Raw genomic sequence first — 16,778 nt, 5'->3', positions numbered from 1 at the left:
AGGCCAGGTGACACCTTGGCCCGGGAAACTGAACAAAGGCTGTGGGAGGGGTCGCTGAAGGCAGAGTCTTGGAAGCTGGGTGGTGAGATAGCTGGGAGGCAGAGATTGCTCTGACCTCCCAAGGGGGGGCTGGGATGCCCTGGGACCCCAAGATGGACCTAACTGAGGGGGGCCCTGTTGTCTGTGCCTGCAAGACCTGTCTTGGACTGTGTTCCTGTCATCCAAATAAACCTTCTGCTTTACTGGCTGGCTGAGAGTCATGGTGAATCGCAGGGAGTCGGGAGTGCAGGGCCTTGTGTCCCCCCACACTCCGTGACAGCTCCTCCCTGGGACACAGGGCCAGCCCCTGCCCGCAGCTCCAGGTGCCCCTCGGCAAAGCGAGAGGGGACAGAGAAGGGAACGGATCCGATTCAGGGGCTGGTCCGTGCGCCTGGGCCCAGTTAGCTTGGCAAAGAGACAACCGAGGGGGCTGGAGAGCGGGACCCGGGGAGTGTATTCGCCCCTTCCCGGAATGCAGGAGGCACATGAGGAAGTGACCAGGCAGCGGCTCCAAACCCACACTAGGCGTCGCCCAGCGTGCCGACAACCTGTGGAACTCACTGCCAGAGGATGCCGTAAGGCCAAAGCGGATGGGGCCGTGGGTGGCTACTAGCCGAGATGGGCAGGGACGCAGCCCTCGGACTGCCAGAGGCTGAGACTGGCCGGTGGGATGGTTCACTCGCCATCTGCCCTGCTCTGTTGGTTCCCCTTGTCGGCCCATAGGGCGGTTCTCCTGCCCGTCAGCGAGGCCCGGGCCAGCTGAGGTGCCAGGCTGGGCTTTCACAAGCCACTGGCCAGGGCCCGGGCAGGGGTGCGGTGAGGGGAACGAAGGGCCCAGCTCGGAGCTGAGGAAAGGTCAGACGGGGGAGAAGGGCCCGGGGAGACGACTCTGCCAGCTGGCACGTGCCAGGAAAGAGGCTAGTGGTTAGAGCGGGGGGGGCTGGGAGCCCGGACTCCTGGGTTCTCTCCCCGGCTCTGGGAGGGGAGTGGGGTCTAGTGGGTTGGAATGGGTGGGCTGGGAGCCAGGATTCCAGTGTTCCGAGGGACAAGTGCTGTCCGGGGTCCCTTACCCACTTGCACTCTCCAGAGGGACGTGTCTGTCACCTGGTTGAAGCAGTGTGCGGCCGTCAGGACCCACGAGTCAGAAACCAGGGACCCCCGGCACGAGGCGCCCGTTTTCCCCTACGGACAGGGAGAGGGGCCAATGCAGGGAGGGGCCATGGGAGGAGCGCCCCCCCCCCAGCACTGCCAGGGGGCTCTGCAGTGCTCACAGCCCCCGGGGAGGGAGGGAACGGGACCCAGGTGTCCAGGAAAGCGATCCCAGCCCCCGGGGAGGGAGGGAACGGGACAGTGGTTCCAGCTCCCCAGGGAAGGAGGGAACGGGACCCAGGTGTTTGGGACGGCGGTCCCAGCCCCCGGGGAGGCAGGGAACGGGACAGCGCCCCCCCAGAGGGCTCAGCAGACAGACCCACCTTGATGACCACGTGCCAGGGGTTCCGCTGCTGGTGCGTGGCACTCTGCGAATCATTCCCCAGCCCGCAGAGATCGTGGATGTTTTTGGTGTCTGTGCCATGGGGGGGGAAGAGGGTTAGTCCTCGGGGTCACTGCTTGCCACGCCCCTCTGTGTGTCCCCCACACCCTAGGGTGACTGTCCTGGAAGACCCCCAAGCCCACATGGCCCCATAGTCCCAGCGGAGCCCCCCCCCCAACTGGTGCCCCATGGGAAGAGACCCCCCGCTGGCTCGGTTCCCTTCTAGGAGAGACGCCCCCACCCTGTTCCAGACATGGAGAGGAGACGCCCCAGCCCTCCTCCTTGGCAGTTTGACTAGACAGCCTGCAAAGACGAGGCCCCTGCGCTGTGACAGGGGGACGCCGCGCCCGTTGTCGGCCTCGACGTACCCAGGACATCCTCGAACGCAGCCTTGAGATTCTGGCTGGAGTCCATCTTGAAGGCGTGCCTCTCCCCTTCCTTCTTGGAAGCAATCTCATTAAGGCCACCCCAGTCCACCTCCTGCGTCCCAATCCCAAAGGCATAGATATCTAGGAGGCAAGTCAAGAAACTTCATGAGGGCACTGAGAATCTGAAGGGTTTGGAGCTGGTGTTGAGGCTGGAAGGTCACTGGAGAGCCCTGACCCTGGTAGTGTGGAGTCTACAACCAGCAGTGTGCCCAGAACCAATAATTAGGGCATTTTGGAACCCAGCAGTGCTTAGAAATGGTGTTGAGGCACCTAGAACCTGTGCTGATGCACCTAGAACAAATAGGGCAAATAGCCCAGCAGCAAGGCACTAGGACTGGTACTGTGGTGCCTAGAATTGGCACAGTGCCTAAAACTTATTACTAGGGCATAAGAACGGCCATACTTGGTCAGACCAAAGGTCCATCTAGCCCAGTGTCCGGTCTTCTGACAGTGCCCAATGCCAGGTGCTTCAAAGGGAATGAACAGAAAAGGTAATCATCAAGTGAACCATCCCCTGTTGCTCATTCCCAGCTTCTGACAAACAGAGGACCTAGGACCATCTAGGACCTAATAATGCCTAGAATCAGTGTTGAGGTACCTAGAACCCAGAGTAGAAGGAATCGGCTAGTGAGGAATAGGGTGCACAGAGGAACCTGGAAATTGTAGCATATAGATGCTAAAATTGAGTTATCATTATTCATACCTATAACTGGCACCTAGAATCAAGAAAGCAGAAAACTTGGTAGCAAGATGAGCTACTAAAAAGTGTGGAACATCCCTCCCCCTGAACAAAGAAAAACGACCTTTTGGGTCAAAAATTTTCAGCAGGCAATATCTCTTTTCAGTTAAAACTGAAAAAATTGGCAAAAATTGAAAAATACCCAGAATCGTCTGAAGAAAATTCTTAATAAAAGCCTTTTTTGCTTTCATCAAAACTTTTTTTGTGGGAAGAAAACTCATCTCATAGCCAGGTCTGGTCTTGGGAAAACAGAACAAGTGTAGTGGTACCTAGAACCAGCGATACAAATAACTTGGTGGTAAGCTACTGAGCTGCTTAGGATGGGTGTTGAAGCACCTAGAACCAGCAGTGGTAATATCTTCATAGAGGAGTATTATTGGGATACCCAGAAGAGATTAAATAACCTGTTAGGTAGCAGGACTAACACAGAGGGCATCCAGAATGTATGTTGACACATCTAGAACCAATGTTGCAAAGAACATGCTGCTGCCATGCCAACAGGTGATATTAAATCATCTAAAACCAACAGTACAAATAACCTGTTGTGAAGGCACTGGGGTATACAGAGCTGATATAACACCAGGACAGAGTACACTTGGGCTTAAAGTGTCTGGTACCCCTGTTGAGGCACCTAAAGCCAAGAATATAAATAGAATACTGATGCGTCTAGAACTGGGAATTCCCAGATCCCTGAACTAGTTTTTAGGCACCTAGAACTCGTAACACCCAGATCCTGGCATTGCAGCGCCAAGGAAGATATTGACAAATCTAGAATGGGAAGTGCCAAGATCCTGGAACTGTAGCCACAGCCAAGTAATGAAGTGTGACGGGTTGGATCACAGAAACCCCCTTGGGAGCGGTCACCCAATGTGCAAAGACTACCCCTGCTCCTGTTTTCCCTGCCAGCTCAGGACTCCAGCACCCTGTCTTGCTGAGCCAGACACTCCCGTCTGCTCCAACACAGACCCAGGGTCTGAATCACTTGTCCCAAAGCTGCAGGTTTACCTGAAAACAGCTCACAGAAGTGTGCTTGTCTTTAGCACTCAGATGCCCAACTCCCAATGGGGTCTAAACCCAGATAAATCCGTTTTACCCTGTATAAAGCTTATGCAGGGCAAACTCATAAATTGTTCGCCATCTATAACACTGATAGAGAGATATGCACAGTTGTTTGCTCCCCCAGGTATTAATACATACTCTGAGTAAATTACTAAATAAAAAGTGATTTTATTAAATACAGACAGTAGGATTTAAGTGGTTCCAAGTAGTAACAGAGAGAACAAAGTAAGTCACCAAGTAAAATAAAATAAAATGTCCAAATCTATGTCTAATCAAACTGAATACAGATAATCTCACCCTCAGAGATGCTTCAGTAAGTGTTTTCCTCAGACTGGACCCCTTCCAGGCCTGGGCACAATCCTTTCCCCTGGTACAGCTCTTGTTGCAGCTCACGTGATAGCTAGGGGATTCTTCATGATGGCTCCTCTCTCCCTTGTTCTGTTCCACCCCTTTATATATCTTTTGCATAAGGTGGGAACCCTTTGTCCCTCTGGGTTTCCACCCTCCCTCACTGGAAAAGCACCAGGTTAAAGATGGATTCCAGTTCAGGTGACATGATCACATGTCACTGCAAGACTTCATTGCTCACTTGCCAGCACACAGGTATACAGGGAGACTTACGGGTAAACACAGCCATTTGCAGACAATGGTCCTGGTTAATGGGAGTCATCAAGATTCCAAACCATCATTAATGGCCCACACTTCGCATAATTACAATAGGCCTTCAGAGTTACATTTTATATTTCTAGTTTTAGATACAAGAGTGGTACCTTTATACAAATGTGATGATCACACTCATTAGATTATAAGTTTTGTAATGATACCTTACAAGAGACTTTTTGCATGAATCATATTCCAGTTACATTATATTCACTTATCATATTTTTATAAAACTATTCCAGTTACATTATATTCACTTCTTCTTATGTTTTTATAAAACCATATAGACTGCACAACGTCACATGAAGCACCTAGAACCGGCATTAAGGCACCTAGAACAGGTAGATCACATCAATGAAGGACTGCAACTATCACTGGCATGTGGAATGGACCCAAGGGTGTTGGCAGACTCACCTAGGTAGTCTTTCCTGTCTGGCTTGATCTCTAGGACCCCTTCTATCTTGTCTACTGCATCCTTGGGGGATCCTCCCATGTTGTATTTGCCTGAAACAACATCCTATGGGTTAGCAGATATGACCCATTCCCTGGCCCCAAGATAGGGGCCCTTTGACAAGGGGCTATGCAGTTGGGAAGCTTGACCTGCACCCACTGAGAGTGGGGATCAGATAACCCTTTTCCTGGCCCCCCAAGAATGGAACAGTCACTCCTCACCATCTGTCAGCACAATGATGGCATGCCGGATTTTCTTCCACACATCTGGCTTGCCCTGCCGGTCAAAGGACTGCTGCTGGAACAGGATCATGTTATACACCTCCAGCAGCGCCGCTCGGATGTTGGTTCCAGTCCCGTTGCCATGATCTGCAAAAGGATAAAATACCCCACATACCTAGAACTGGTGCTAAAGCACCTAGAACCCAGGATATAGTGAAGCATCTCAAACCCATGTGGGGGAGCCTAGAGCCAGTAATGACAATAGATGGAATAGATCTATCTAGAGCTGAATTCCAGAGGTGATGCGTGAGGGGGCATGTGGGATCACGTTCCTTCCACCCCCCAGATTTGCTGCTTGGCTTGGACAGAGCATGCTCACATGGACTGAGTATGCTCAGTAACACTGCTGAAGCCAGCTGCCCTCGCTCTGCCCCTCCCCCATCAGCAGGCATGGGTCGTCTCTGCTGGTGTTGATGCATCTAAAGGAGGTGCGTCCATTGAGGCACCTAGAACCTATAATCCCCATGATGCATGTTGAGGCATCTAGAACCAACAATGCCTGTGACTGGGGTTGAGGTGCCTAAAACCAATAGTGTCCACAAGTGATGCTAAGTCATCAAGAACTGACAGTGCCCTGGACTAGTGTTGAGGCAACTAAAATTCTAGTGAGATTAAGGGCTGGTACTGAAGCACCTAGAACTTAACATTTCCTCCCACTCAATTTCACTCTGCATTTTCCTTAGGTTGGGGAAATGAGTTCTCTTGAAGCACTAAATATATATATTTCCATCTGGGACTGTCTCTGTTTGCTCATATTGAATGCAATCAGGTCACGATCACTGGTCTCTAGGCAACCACCAACTTGCAGTCCAGTGATCAATTCCTCTTTATCTGTCATAGTAAGATCCAAAATAGAGTTAGTTCATGGTGGGTGTGATACTTTCTGAGTTAGCAAGTTACATTCTATTATTTTTAGAAACCCTAATGATAGTTTATTACTGGCTTGACGACACCACCACCGTCCATCTCCCAATCTGAAAGCAGATGTTGAGGCACCTAGAACCCAAGTAATATCCAGGGTCCTGAGACACCTAATACTGGGTGTGAGTGGTATTGACAGCCCAAGACCCCCATGCATTAGGGAGGCTCCGTGAAGAGGAAGCATGCAGGACCTTGAAAATTCATCCCCGTCTTTATCTTTCCGATAACCACATCCGCGTCAGAAGCTTCGGGATCATAAATGGAAACGATTTTCTTGGGCTTGGTGGCGTAGGAGATCACAGCAAAGCTGGACGCTACTTCAAAGCTGGCAATCTGGAACGGGTGAGAGATAGGGAGGGAGGAAGAGGAGAACAGCATATGAGAAAGAACAGGAAAGTGAGCTCTGGCAATGAGAGACACCTAGACCCAGTGCTGAGGGGCCCAGAGCAGGTACTGAGGCACCTAAACCCAACACTGAGACACCTAGAATTTGCAGCACGTGTGGCTGGTATTGAAGAACCTAGAACCAAGGCGGTGATACCTAGAGCTTGCAATGTCCATAAGGTGTCATTGTAGGTAGAATCAGCATATCATAGAATCATAGAATATCAGGCTTGGAAGGGACCTCAGAAAGTCATCTAGTCCAACCCCCTGCTCAAAACAGGACCAATCCTGGGCAGCGTGGGCACCTAGAGCTTGTGTGACGAACTGGGACTGTTCTTACTGTGGTCTGTGAATGCTGACAGGGGAGTGTGGCTAGGATAGTCTGCATTGCGGGATCGGAGACTGACCGACGGAGAATACCTGAGCATGTAACATGAGAACCCAGGAAGGGGTTAGAGGCCAGGTGACACCTTTGCCCGGGAAACTGAACAAAGGCTGTGGGAGGGGTCGCTGAAGGGAGAGTTTCAGGAGCTGGCTGGTGACATGGCTGGGAGGCAGACAGGGCTCTGACCTCCCAAGGGGACTGTGGGGCCCTGGGACCCCAAGATGGACCTAACTGAGGGGGGGTCCTGTTGTCTGTGCCTGCAAGACCTGTCTTGGACTGTATTCCTGTTGTCTAAATAAACCTTCTGCTTTACTGGCTGGCTGAGAGTCAGGTTGAATCGCAGGAAGCCGGGGGTGCAGGGCCCTGAGTTCCCCCACACTCCACGACAGCTTGCAGCAGCGAGATTCCTAGAACTGGGGTACAGGCCCCTACAACTTGCAGCTCTCATTGTTGGCACTGAAATACCTAGATCAGATGTGGGAGAAGCTACAATTTGCAGTGCCCAAGGCTACTATTGAGATACCTGGAACAGGCATGCAGGCATCTAGAACCTGTAGCATTCATGGCTGGCCTGTGATATATAGCGCCTGCACACAAGCCTCTAGAACTTGCAGAGTCCATGGCTGGTGTTGATGTACCTAGAACCAGCATGCATGTGCACAGAACTTGTGTCATCCATGTCTGGCAGTGAAGAACCTTTGAGCTGACATACAAGGACCTAGAACTTGCAGCATCCACAACAGACATTGAGGTGCCCCGTACTATTGTAGACACCCCTAGAAATCACAGCGGCCATGGCTGGTGTTGAGGGGCTTAGAACCAATGCTGAAACATAGTCCCTGACAGCGGAGCTGCCGCCCCCACCCCGGACTCACCCGGTCCACAATGTTCTCCACCCATTCCTTGAAGATCTGGAAGCTTTCTTTGTTGACGCTCTTTGAGGAGTCCACCAGCAGGTAGATATTAACGACGCTGTCCTCGCTAAGAATGAGCCTGCGGCCCACGAACGTTGCTGGGCAGGGGAACCGGGAGAGGTCATCCGCAACATCCTGGGGAGAGGGATCCCCCCGTGTGCCCCACCTCCCTTACACCCCTTAGTACCAACCCACACTCCCTCAATTCCCTCCTCTCCCCACTGCCTCTTGCCACCCCCATCTCTTGGACTTCCGCCCCCACTGCATCCTCATCGCCCTGCAGAGACCACCCTCTCCCCTTGGTCCCCACCCCGTCAGAATCCCCCCAGGGCCTGCCTCCCCTCACGCTCCCAGGCAGACTCACGTGGCTTTATGATGGAGGCGTTGAGGCCGGAGGAGGCCGAGGAGCTGGCCAGGCCCAAGACGTTGGAGAAGGAGGCTCCGAACTCGGCCCCGACGTCCTCCACCCGGTCGTAGGAGAAAGGGGCTGCGCGGACAGGGGGAAGCGGGGCCCCTGTTAGCCAGGCAGCGGGGAACACGGCGCCGGAGGTCGGGGGGAGACCGAGGGTCAAGGAGAGATGGGGAGGGGGACCCTGGGCAGGTGGGGGGAGAGTTGTGGAGGTGTGTGAAGGAGCCCCAGGGGTGGGGGAACCTGGAGGGGGTGGAGGGCCAGAAGGGGGAGCCCTGGGCCAGGAATGGCGGTGGGGGTCGGGGGGAATCACTCACCTCTGCAGCTGGGCTCGGCCCCCGACCACTCCCCAGCCTCAGTGCAGACGCGCTGCGCGGACCCCACCAGAGACAGCCCTGCCTGGCAGCGGTAGGAGACCCGCTCGCCCAGCCGGTACCGGCTGCCGCTCTTCGTCGTCCCGGCCGGCACCCCGGGGTTGGGGCAGTGCTCAGCTGGGGGGAGAGAGAGGTGAGAACGGCCCCCGAATCCCTCAGTCTCCAACCCCCCAGGAGCCACCTCCACCCCTGAGCTCCCTGGGGACATGGGGGTGCTTGGGGCATACAGGGGGTATGGGGGCTCTCGGGGGCGCAGGGAGATATGGGGATACGGGGGAAATGGGGGGCTCTCAGGGGTGCAATGGGGGCTCAGGGAGGTCTTGGGGGCGCAGGGGGATATGGGGCAGAGGGGAAATGGGGGGGCTCTCAGGGGATATGGGGGCACAGGGGGATGGGGCTCTCAAGGAGATATGGGGGTGCAGGGGGATAAGGGGGTCTCACCTCCATCGTCGCAGGCGGGGGTGCCCCCGTCCCAGTGCCCGTTCTCCTGGCAGGTGCGCTGGGCCGGCCCCCGCAGCATGTACCCGTCCAGGCACTCGAAGGTCAGGATGCTGCCCACGGGGTAGGACGCCCGGCGTGGCTGGAACGAGCCGTTCTCGAACGCCAGTTGCGCCGGGCAGCGGATCTCTGAAACCAGAACAGAACCAGAGTGGAGAGAACCCAGGAGTTCTGGCTCCTGGCCCCCATGCCCCACTAGACCCTACTCCCCTCCCAGAGCCGGGGATTGAACCCAGGAGTCCTGACCCCCAACCCCCACTCTGCTCTAAACACTAGCCCCCACTCCCCTCCCAGAGAACCCCGGTGTCCGGGCACCCCGTACCTCGGCAGAGCGGCTGGGGGAAGACGGAGCCGGTGGGGGTGCGGAGCGTGGTCCAGCGCCCGTCGTCCTGGCAGAGACGGCTGCCCAGCGGGTAGGGGTAGAAGCCCGGGGGGCAGGAGTAGGTGAGCACACTGCCCGGGCGGTACCCGTCCGACAGGGCGAACGTGCCATTGCGGATGGCCACGTCCTGGCCACAGGAGGGCGCTGCCTCCTCGGGGGGCTGCGCCCAGGCACCTGGGGGAGAGGGGAAACAAGCAGGAATGAACGCAAGGCCCCAGGGAGGAGAGAGAGAGATTCGGGGGGAAAGGGAGAGAGAGAATGAGACAAAAAGAGCAGAGATGAGAGAGAAGGAAGGGAAAAAACAAGAGAGAGAGAGAGAGGGGAGAAGAGCCCGAGAAAGAAAGAAAGAAAGAAAGGACATATGGCTTGCGAGAGGGGAAGGAAAAGGGGAGAGGGATGGAGGCAGAAGCCGGGAGGGAGGGGCTGCAGGATGGGGGGACAGGAAAAGGGGAACGAGAAACAGGCCCAATGAACGAGTGCAGGGAGGACATTTCGCCCCCCCCCCGCACGCAGCTCGACCTCCCCGAACTCCCTCCGCGCCCTCGCTTGCCCCGTCCCTGGGGGGCTCCATCCCCCCCCCCCCCGTACCTGGGCAGAGGGCGAGCAGCAGAAGGGTGCAGAGGGAGGGGGCCATGGTGGGTCCTGGGGGGGACCCGCGCACCTGCTCCTGGCCTGGCGGCTCTGCTATGGGGAGCCTCCCCCGCGGTGCCAGGGCCAGGTCCAGCCGTGGGCCCCTCCCCCCCCCAGGCGATAGGGCTGGGCTCAGGCTGGCAGCGCTCCCTAGGGGGAAGGGCCGGTGCCCCCCTGGGGCGGTCTGGCCTTGCAGCCCTGGGGTCAGGGGCTGTTTGTTTTGGTGACACACACGGGGCTGCACAAACAACGGCTCATTTCCCGGCTCCCCGGTTAATGGGTACAGGATTAGTGAGCCCCGAGCCAGTCCCGCGGCCCCGCCCCTGCCCGGAGAGAACCCAGGAGTCCGGGCCCCCCCGTCTGCTCTAATCACCAGCCCCCTTTCCCTGCCCCCGCCTGGAGAGAACCCAGGAGTCCGGGCCCCGCCCCCCCGTCTGCTCTAACCACCAGCCTCCACTCCCCGCCCTCAGAGAACCCAGGAGTCCTGCCCACCCTTCTGCTCTAACCACCAGCCCCCACTTCCCACCCCCGCCCGGAGAGAACCCAGGAGTCCTGCCCCCGCGTCTGCTCTAACCACCAGCCCCCACTCCCCACCCCCGCCCAGAGAGAACCCAGGAGTCCTGCCCCCCCCCGTCTGCTCTAACCACCAGCCCCCACTCCCCACCCCCACCCAGAGAGAACCCAGGAGTCCTGCCCCCCCGTCTGCTCTAACCACCAGCCCCCACCCGGAGAGGACCCAGGAGTCCTGCCCCCCCCCATCTGCTCTAACCGCCAGCCCCCACTCCCCACCCCCACCCGGAGAGAACCCAGGAGTCCTGCTCTAACCACCAGCCCCACTCCCCTCCCAGAGCCAGGGAGAGAACCCAGGAGTCCGGGCCCCCACTCCCCCCACTTCAGACCGGGAGATGGGGGAGAGGCACATGTGTGTGTGGGGGGGGTGGTTTCCATGGTGATTTTATGGGTAAAAAATTTCCCTCGTCCCCCCCCCGCCCATCTGGTGCTTGGCGCCGCATGATGACGTCACTGTTCTTAAAGGGGAGGATGGCGAGGGGGAATTAAAGGGGCCCCTGGAGAGAGAGGTAGCCAGCCAATCCCCAAGTGCCCCCAGCTCCCACAATGCACTGGGGCTGCCCCCCCACGCACCCCCAGTATGCACCAGGACTGCGTCCCCCCCACGCACCCCCGTCTCCCATGATGCACCAGGGCCACCTCCCCCCCACCCCCGTATGCCACAATGCACTGGGGCTGCGCAACCCCCCACCCCCATATTCCATGGTGCACCAGGGCCGCCTTCCCCCAACACCCCTATTTCCCACAATCCACCAGGGCCACCTCCCCACGTCTCCCATGATGCACCGGGGCTGCCTCCCCCCAACGCACCCCCATATTCTATGATGCACCAGGGCCTCCACCCCACACGCACCCTGTGACGAAGTGGGAATGTTCTTAATGTTTTCTCTGAATACTGTGTGAGTGCCTCAGTTTCCCCTTTGCATTTCTTAAGTCTCTAGGTGGTGGGGTAAGGGTGTGTGAGCGTTTCAGTTTGGAGCTGGCTGGGGAAATGGAGTGGGGCCCAGATGCAGCTCTGGGCTCCCTGGCCCCCACAATGGACCTGACTGCGGGGTCCTGGTCTCTGTACCTACAAGCTCTGCCCTACGCCGTGTTCCTGTCGTCTAATAAACCTTCTGTGTTACGGGCTGGCTGAGAGTCACGTCTGACTGCGAAGTGGGGGTGCAGGACCCTCTGGCTTCCCCAGGACCCCGCCTGGACGGACTCGCTGTGGGAAGCGCACGGAGGGGCAGATGCTGAATGCTCCAAGGTCAGACCCAGGAGGTGAAGCCGTGTGAGCTTCTTGCCCTGAAGACAGTCTGCTCCGAGGGAGAGGAGGTTCCCCAAAGTCCTGACTGGCTTTGTGGGGAGCAGTTCCAGAGCATCGCCTGGGGACTCCCTGACACACCCCCATATCCCACTATACACTGTGGCCGCCTCCCCCTACGCTGCCCATATCCCACAATGCACTGGGGCTGCATCCCCCCCAACAATCCCCTGTATCCCATGATGTACCGGGGCCACCTCCCCACACATACCCCTGTTTCACACTGGGGCTGCCTCCCCCCAACGCACCCCCATATCCCACGATGCACCAGAGCCGCCTCCCCCCAACGCACCCCCATATCCCATGATGCACCGGGCCTCCCCCCAACGCACCCCCATATCCCATGATGCACCGGGCCTCCACCCCCCCACGCACCCCCATATCCCACGATGCACCAGAGCCACCTCCCCCCAACGCACCCCCATATCCCACGATGCACCGGGCCTCCCCCCAACGCACCCCCATAACCCACGATGCACCGGGCCTCCACCCCCCCCACGCACCCGGGTATCCCATAATGCACCGGGGCCTTGCCCCTCCACGCACCCCCATCTCCCACGATGGACCAGGGCTGCCTCCCCCCACGCACCCCCATCTCCCATGATGCACTGGGGCCACCTCCGCTCACGCACCCCCGTATCCCACAATGCACCAGGGCGGTGGGGCTGCCAATCCCCCCCTCATTGTCCTCTCCCCTCCCTTCGCCGTTTACTTTTCATCTGGCGGACAATAATCCCTCCCGCGGGGTCCTGCCCCTTTAAGGGCCCCTCGCCTCGCCTGGCCCCTTTAATTCCCTTTCTCTGGAGTTGGCTCCTTGTGCAAAAATAGAAAAACCCCCAAACCCCCAAAGCGAAGCGAGGGGCGGAAACCCCGGGGGGCCGGGACCCGCGGCCGCCTGCAGGTGAGGGGGGGCCCCGGGGAGTAGGGAGGGGCGCAGTGGGGGAGGGGTGCAATGGGGGAGGGGTGCGGGAGGCTGGCTGCGATGGGGGAGGGGTGCATTGGGGAGGGACGCAGTGGGGGGGTGCAATGGGGGAGGGGAGCAGGGATGGGTGCAATGGGGGAGCAGGGGGTGAGTGCAATGGGGGAGGAGTGCATTAGGGGAGGGACGCAGTGGGGGTGTGCAATGGGGCAGGGGGTGGGATGGAGGGGTGCAGGGGGTGAGTGCAATGGGGGAGGGGTGCATTAGGGGAGGGGAGCAGGGGTGGGTGTAGTGGGGGTGCAGGGGGTGAGTGCAATGGGGGAGGGGTGCATTAGGGGAGGGGAGCAGGGGTGGGTGTAGTGGGGGAGCAGGGGGTGAGTGCAATGGGGGAGGGGTGCATTAGGGGAGGGGAGCAGGGGTGGGTGCAGTGGGGGAGCAGGGGGTGAGTGCAGTGGGGGAGGGGTGCATTGGGGGAGGGGCACGATGGGGGAGCTCTGGCCAGGGGGGTTCAGGGCTGCTTTGCAGCTGCTCAGGTGGGTGCCTGAACCCCCCAGATGTGGGGCGCGGGGCATGCAGGCAGCCGGGGCTGGCAGGGTGGGCCGGCCGGGTGTGATCGAGGGTCTGGGGGTGAAGGGGGGAGCATGAAAGGCAGTAAGGGGGTGTCCAGCCTCAGCTAACCCCGTCCTTCCTGTCTACCTCCAGCCCGGCCTCACCTCAAGTCGCCTCCCGGCTCCCTCTTCCAGGTCCCCAGCTCCCACAATTCCCCCCCGGCTCTCCCTTCCGGCTCCCCTTCCACCCCACAACTCCCCCTGTCTCCCCCTTCCAGCTCCCCCTCACCCACAACTCCCCCCAGCTCCCCCTTCCGGCCCCCCGGCTCCCCCTCCATCCCACAACTCCCCCCGGCCACCCAGCTCCCCCTCCACCCACAACTCCCCCTGTCTTCCCCTTCCAGGCTCCCAGCTCCCCCTCCACCCACAACTCCCCCTGTCTTCCCCTTCCAGCCCCCCAGCTCCCCCTCCACCCCACAAGTCCCCCCAGCTCCCCCTTCCGGCCCCCCGGCTCCCCCTCCACCCACAACTCCCCCCAGCTTCCGCTTCCAGCCCCCGAGCTCCCCCTTCCAGCCCACAACTCCCCTTGGCTCCCCCTTCCAGGGCCCCGGCTCCCCCTCCAGTCCCGCAACTCCTCCGAGCCCCCCCGGCTCCCCCTTCCAGCCCCCCGGCATGGCGTCGGGCGTGGAGCTGCTGCGGTTCCAGCTGCCGGGCCACGAGGCGGCCACGCTGCGCAACATGAACCAGCTACGCTCGGAGGAGCGGTTCTGCGACGTGACCATCGTGGCCGAGAGCCTGAAGTTCCGGGGGCACAAGGTGATCCTGGCGGCCTGCTCCCCGTTCCTGCGCGACCAGTTCCTGCTGAACCCCTCCTCCGAGCTGCAGGTCTCCCTCATGCACAGCGCCAAGATCGTGGCCGACCTGCTGCTCTCCTGCTACACCGGCGCCCTGGAGTTCGCCGTGCGCGACATCGTCAACTACCTGACGGCCGCCAGCTACCTGCAGATGGAGCACGTGGTGGAGAAGTGCCGCAACGCCCTCTCCCAGTTCATCCAGCCCCAGATTGGCCTCAAGGAGGACGCCCCCCCGGCCAAGGGGGGCGCCCCCCGGGCCCCGGCCGGCCCCTCGCCTCAGGAGCGGGCCCGCCACCGCCTCCCGGCCTGGCCCCTCAAGCTGGAGCTGGAGGAACTGGAGCTGAAGGACGAGGAGGAGGAAGAGGACTACGGGGACGACGACGGCGTCTCCGACATCTGCATCGTCAAGGTGGAGTCGGCCCTGGAGGTGGCCCAGCGGCAGAAGAAGCAGCAGGCGGCGGCGGCCTGGGCCAAGGAGGGGTCCCCGCCGCCCGGCTGGGCCAAGGAGCAGCAGCAGGAGGCCCAGGTGAACTCCACGGTGGCCGAGGGGCCGGCGCCGCCCGAGCCGGCCCCGCAGGGCGTGGTCAAGGCCTGCTACAGCCTGGCGGAGGACGCCGAGGGCGAGGGGCTGCTCATCTTCCCGGGGGGCACCTACGCGGAGGAGGGCGGCGGGCGCCCCGCGGCCGGGCGCGGGGGGCCGGCGGGCCCCCACCCGCTGCGCAGCATCCGCTGCGCCAAGTGCGAGGAGGCCTTCCAGGGGGTGGAGAAGCTGGTGTTCCACATGCGGGCGCAGCACTTCATCTTCATGTGCCCGCGCTGCGGCAAGCAGTTTAACCACAGCAGCAACCTCAACCGGCACATGAACGTGCACCGGGGCGTGAAGTCCCACTCCTGCGCCGTCTGCGGCAAGAGCTTCACCCAGAAGTCCACCCTGCACGACCACATGAACCTGCACAGCGGGCAGCGCCCCTACCGCTGCTCCTACTGCGACGTGCGCTTCGCCCACAAGCCCGCCATCCGCCGCCACCTCAAGGAGCAGCACGGCAAGACCACCGCCGAGAACGTGCTGGAGGCCAGCGTCTCCGAGATCAACGTCCTGCTGCCCTAGGGGGCGCCGGACGCCTGGGTTCCCCCTCCGGCGCTGGGAGGGGAGGGGGGGCTAGTGCTCAGAGCGGAGGGGGGTGGCTGGGAGCCAGGACTCCTGGATTCTCTCCCTGGCTCCGGGAGGGAAGTGGGGTGTAGTGGTTAGAGTGGGAGAGTCTGGGAACCAGGACTCCTGGGTTGTCTCCCCAGCTCTAGGAGGGAAGTGGGGTGTAGTGGTTAGAGCGGGGGAGGCTGGGAACCAGGACTCCTGGGTTGTCTCCCCAGCTCTGGGAGGGAAGTGGGGTGTAGTGGTTAGAGCGGGGGGGGTGGCTGGGAGCCAGGACTCCTGGGTTCTCTCCCCAGCTCTAGGAGGGAAGTGGGGTGTAGTGGTTAGAGCGGGGGAGGCTGGGAACCAGGACTCCTGGGTTGTCTCCCAGCTCTGGGAGGGAAGTGGGGTGTAGTGGTTAGAGCGGGGGGGGGGGGCTGGGAGCCAGGACTCCTGGGTTCTCTCCCCAGCTCTAGGAGGAGAGTGGGGGCCGGTGGTTAGAGCCGGGGGAGGGGCTGTGAGCCAGGACCCCTGGGTTCCGTCCCGGGCTCAGGGAGGGGAGGGGAGGGGGGCTACCAGGTTAGAGCCGGGTGTGTTTTCCCAGCAACCAAAGAACGGACGTCCCCGGCGGGGGAATTGGAGCCCAGGATGCGCAGAGCGAAATGCCACGGGTGGGGGGGGGCTCTCCAGTAGCTGGTAGTAGTAGGCTTTTATCCATCTCTTCTTTCAGCAGCAAGACTGGGTTAGCACCCTTCAGCCAGCTGAGTGCAGATGTAGCCACTAGGAATTAGAGAGGGACGGACGGGGACGGGACCTGTCCTCTCTGGGGGTGTCGGGTCCCCTCTTGCCCCAGGGCGGGGGCTGACCGATGGAGCTGTTCCCCTCTGGGGCGCGCTGGCTCTGGGGCTCACCCCCCACATCCTTACAAACAGTTTTTAGATTGTTTAAAACTTTTTTTTTATTAAAAGGAAAGAAAAGAAAAAAGTGTCAAAGTTGTTTTATTTGGGAGCACGGTCTGGTGGTGGGGCGCTGGGAGCCCGGACTCCTGGGTTCTCTCCCGGCTCTGGGAGGGGAGGGGGGGGCTGGTGGGTTAGAGCAGGGGGGCTGGGAGCCCGGACTCCTGGGTTCTCTCCCGGCTCGGGGGGGGGGGAGTGGGGGGCTGGTGGGTTAGAGCGGGGGGGGCTGGGAGCCCGGACTCCTGGGTTCTCTCCCCGGCTCTGGGAGGGGAGTGGGGGGCTGGTGGGTTAGAGCAGGGGGTGGGGCTGGGAGCCCGGACTCCTGGGTTCTCTTCGCGGCTCGGGGGGGGGGAGTGGGGGGCTGGTGGGTTAGAGCAGGGGGTGGGGCTGGGAGCCCGGACTCCTGGGTTC

General features: G+C 60.0%; 2 protein-coding genes across 3 annotated transcripts in view; one reads left to right on the top strand and one right to left on the bottom strand.

Annotated features, from left to right (window-relative positions):
* LOC101947880 (uncharacterized) overlaps positions 1-10,389 on the bottom strand; it is a 39,501-nt gene extending 29,112 nt beyond the window's left edge. Inside the window, 12 exon segments of the mRNA XM_065563858.1 lie at positions 1,110-1,221; positions 1,512-1,603; positions 1,939-2,079; positions 4,871-4,960; positions 5,129-5,275; positions 6,301-6,442; positions 7,754-7,890; positions 8,157-8,279; positions 8,519-8,692; positions 9,017-9,202; positions 9,396-9,629; positions 10,044-10,389. Of these exon segments, the coding sequence (XP_065419930.1) occupies positions 1,110-1,221; positions 1,512-1,603; positions 1,939-2,079; positions 4,871-4,960; positions 5,129-5,275; positions 6,301-6,442; positions 7,754-7,890; positions 8,157-8,279; positions 8,519-8,692; positions 9,017-9,202; positions 9,396-9,629; positions 10,044-10,089 (1,624 nt within the window). The 5' untranslated portion in view covers positions 10,090-10,389.
* A 2,221-nt stretch (positions 10,390-12,610) lies between these two features.
* LOC101947615 (zinc finger and BTB domain-containing protein 12) lies at positions 12,611-16,361 on the top strand. 2 transcript variants are annotated; one of them, XM_065564054.1, is made up of 2 exons: positions 12,611-12,862; positions 14,032-16,361. In XM_065564054.1, exon 2 carries the CDS (start codon positions 14,101-14,103, stop codon positions 15,388-15,390), a length of 1,290 nt encoding a protein of 429 aa, XP_065420126.1. In that variant the 5' UTR covers positions 12,611-12,862; positions 14,032-14,100; the 3' UTR covers positions 15,391-16,361. The 2 variants fall into 2 exon arrangements, with proteins under 2 accessions (XP_065420126.1, XP_065420125.1); XM_065564053.1 differs by having other exon boundaries at positions 12,612-12,862; positions 13,583-16,361.
* The last annotated feature ends 417 nt before the right edge of the window (positions 16,362-16,778 follow it).

The sequence above is a fragment of the Chrysemys picta genome, chromosome 12, assembly GCF_011386835.1.
Source record: "Chrysemys picta bellii isolate R12L10 chromosome 12, ASM1138683v2, whole genome shotgun sequence".
Taxonomy (NCBI): domain Eukaryota; kingdom Metazoa; phylum Chordata; order Testudines; family Emydidae; genus Chrysemys; species Chrysemys picta.
This window is presented reverse-complemented; position numbering and strand designations above follow the sequence as displayed.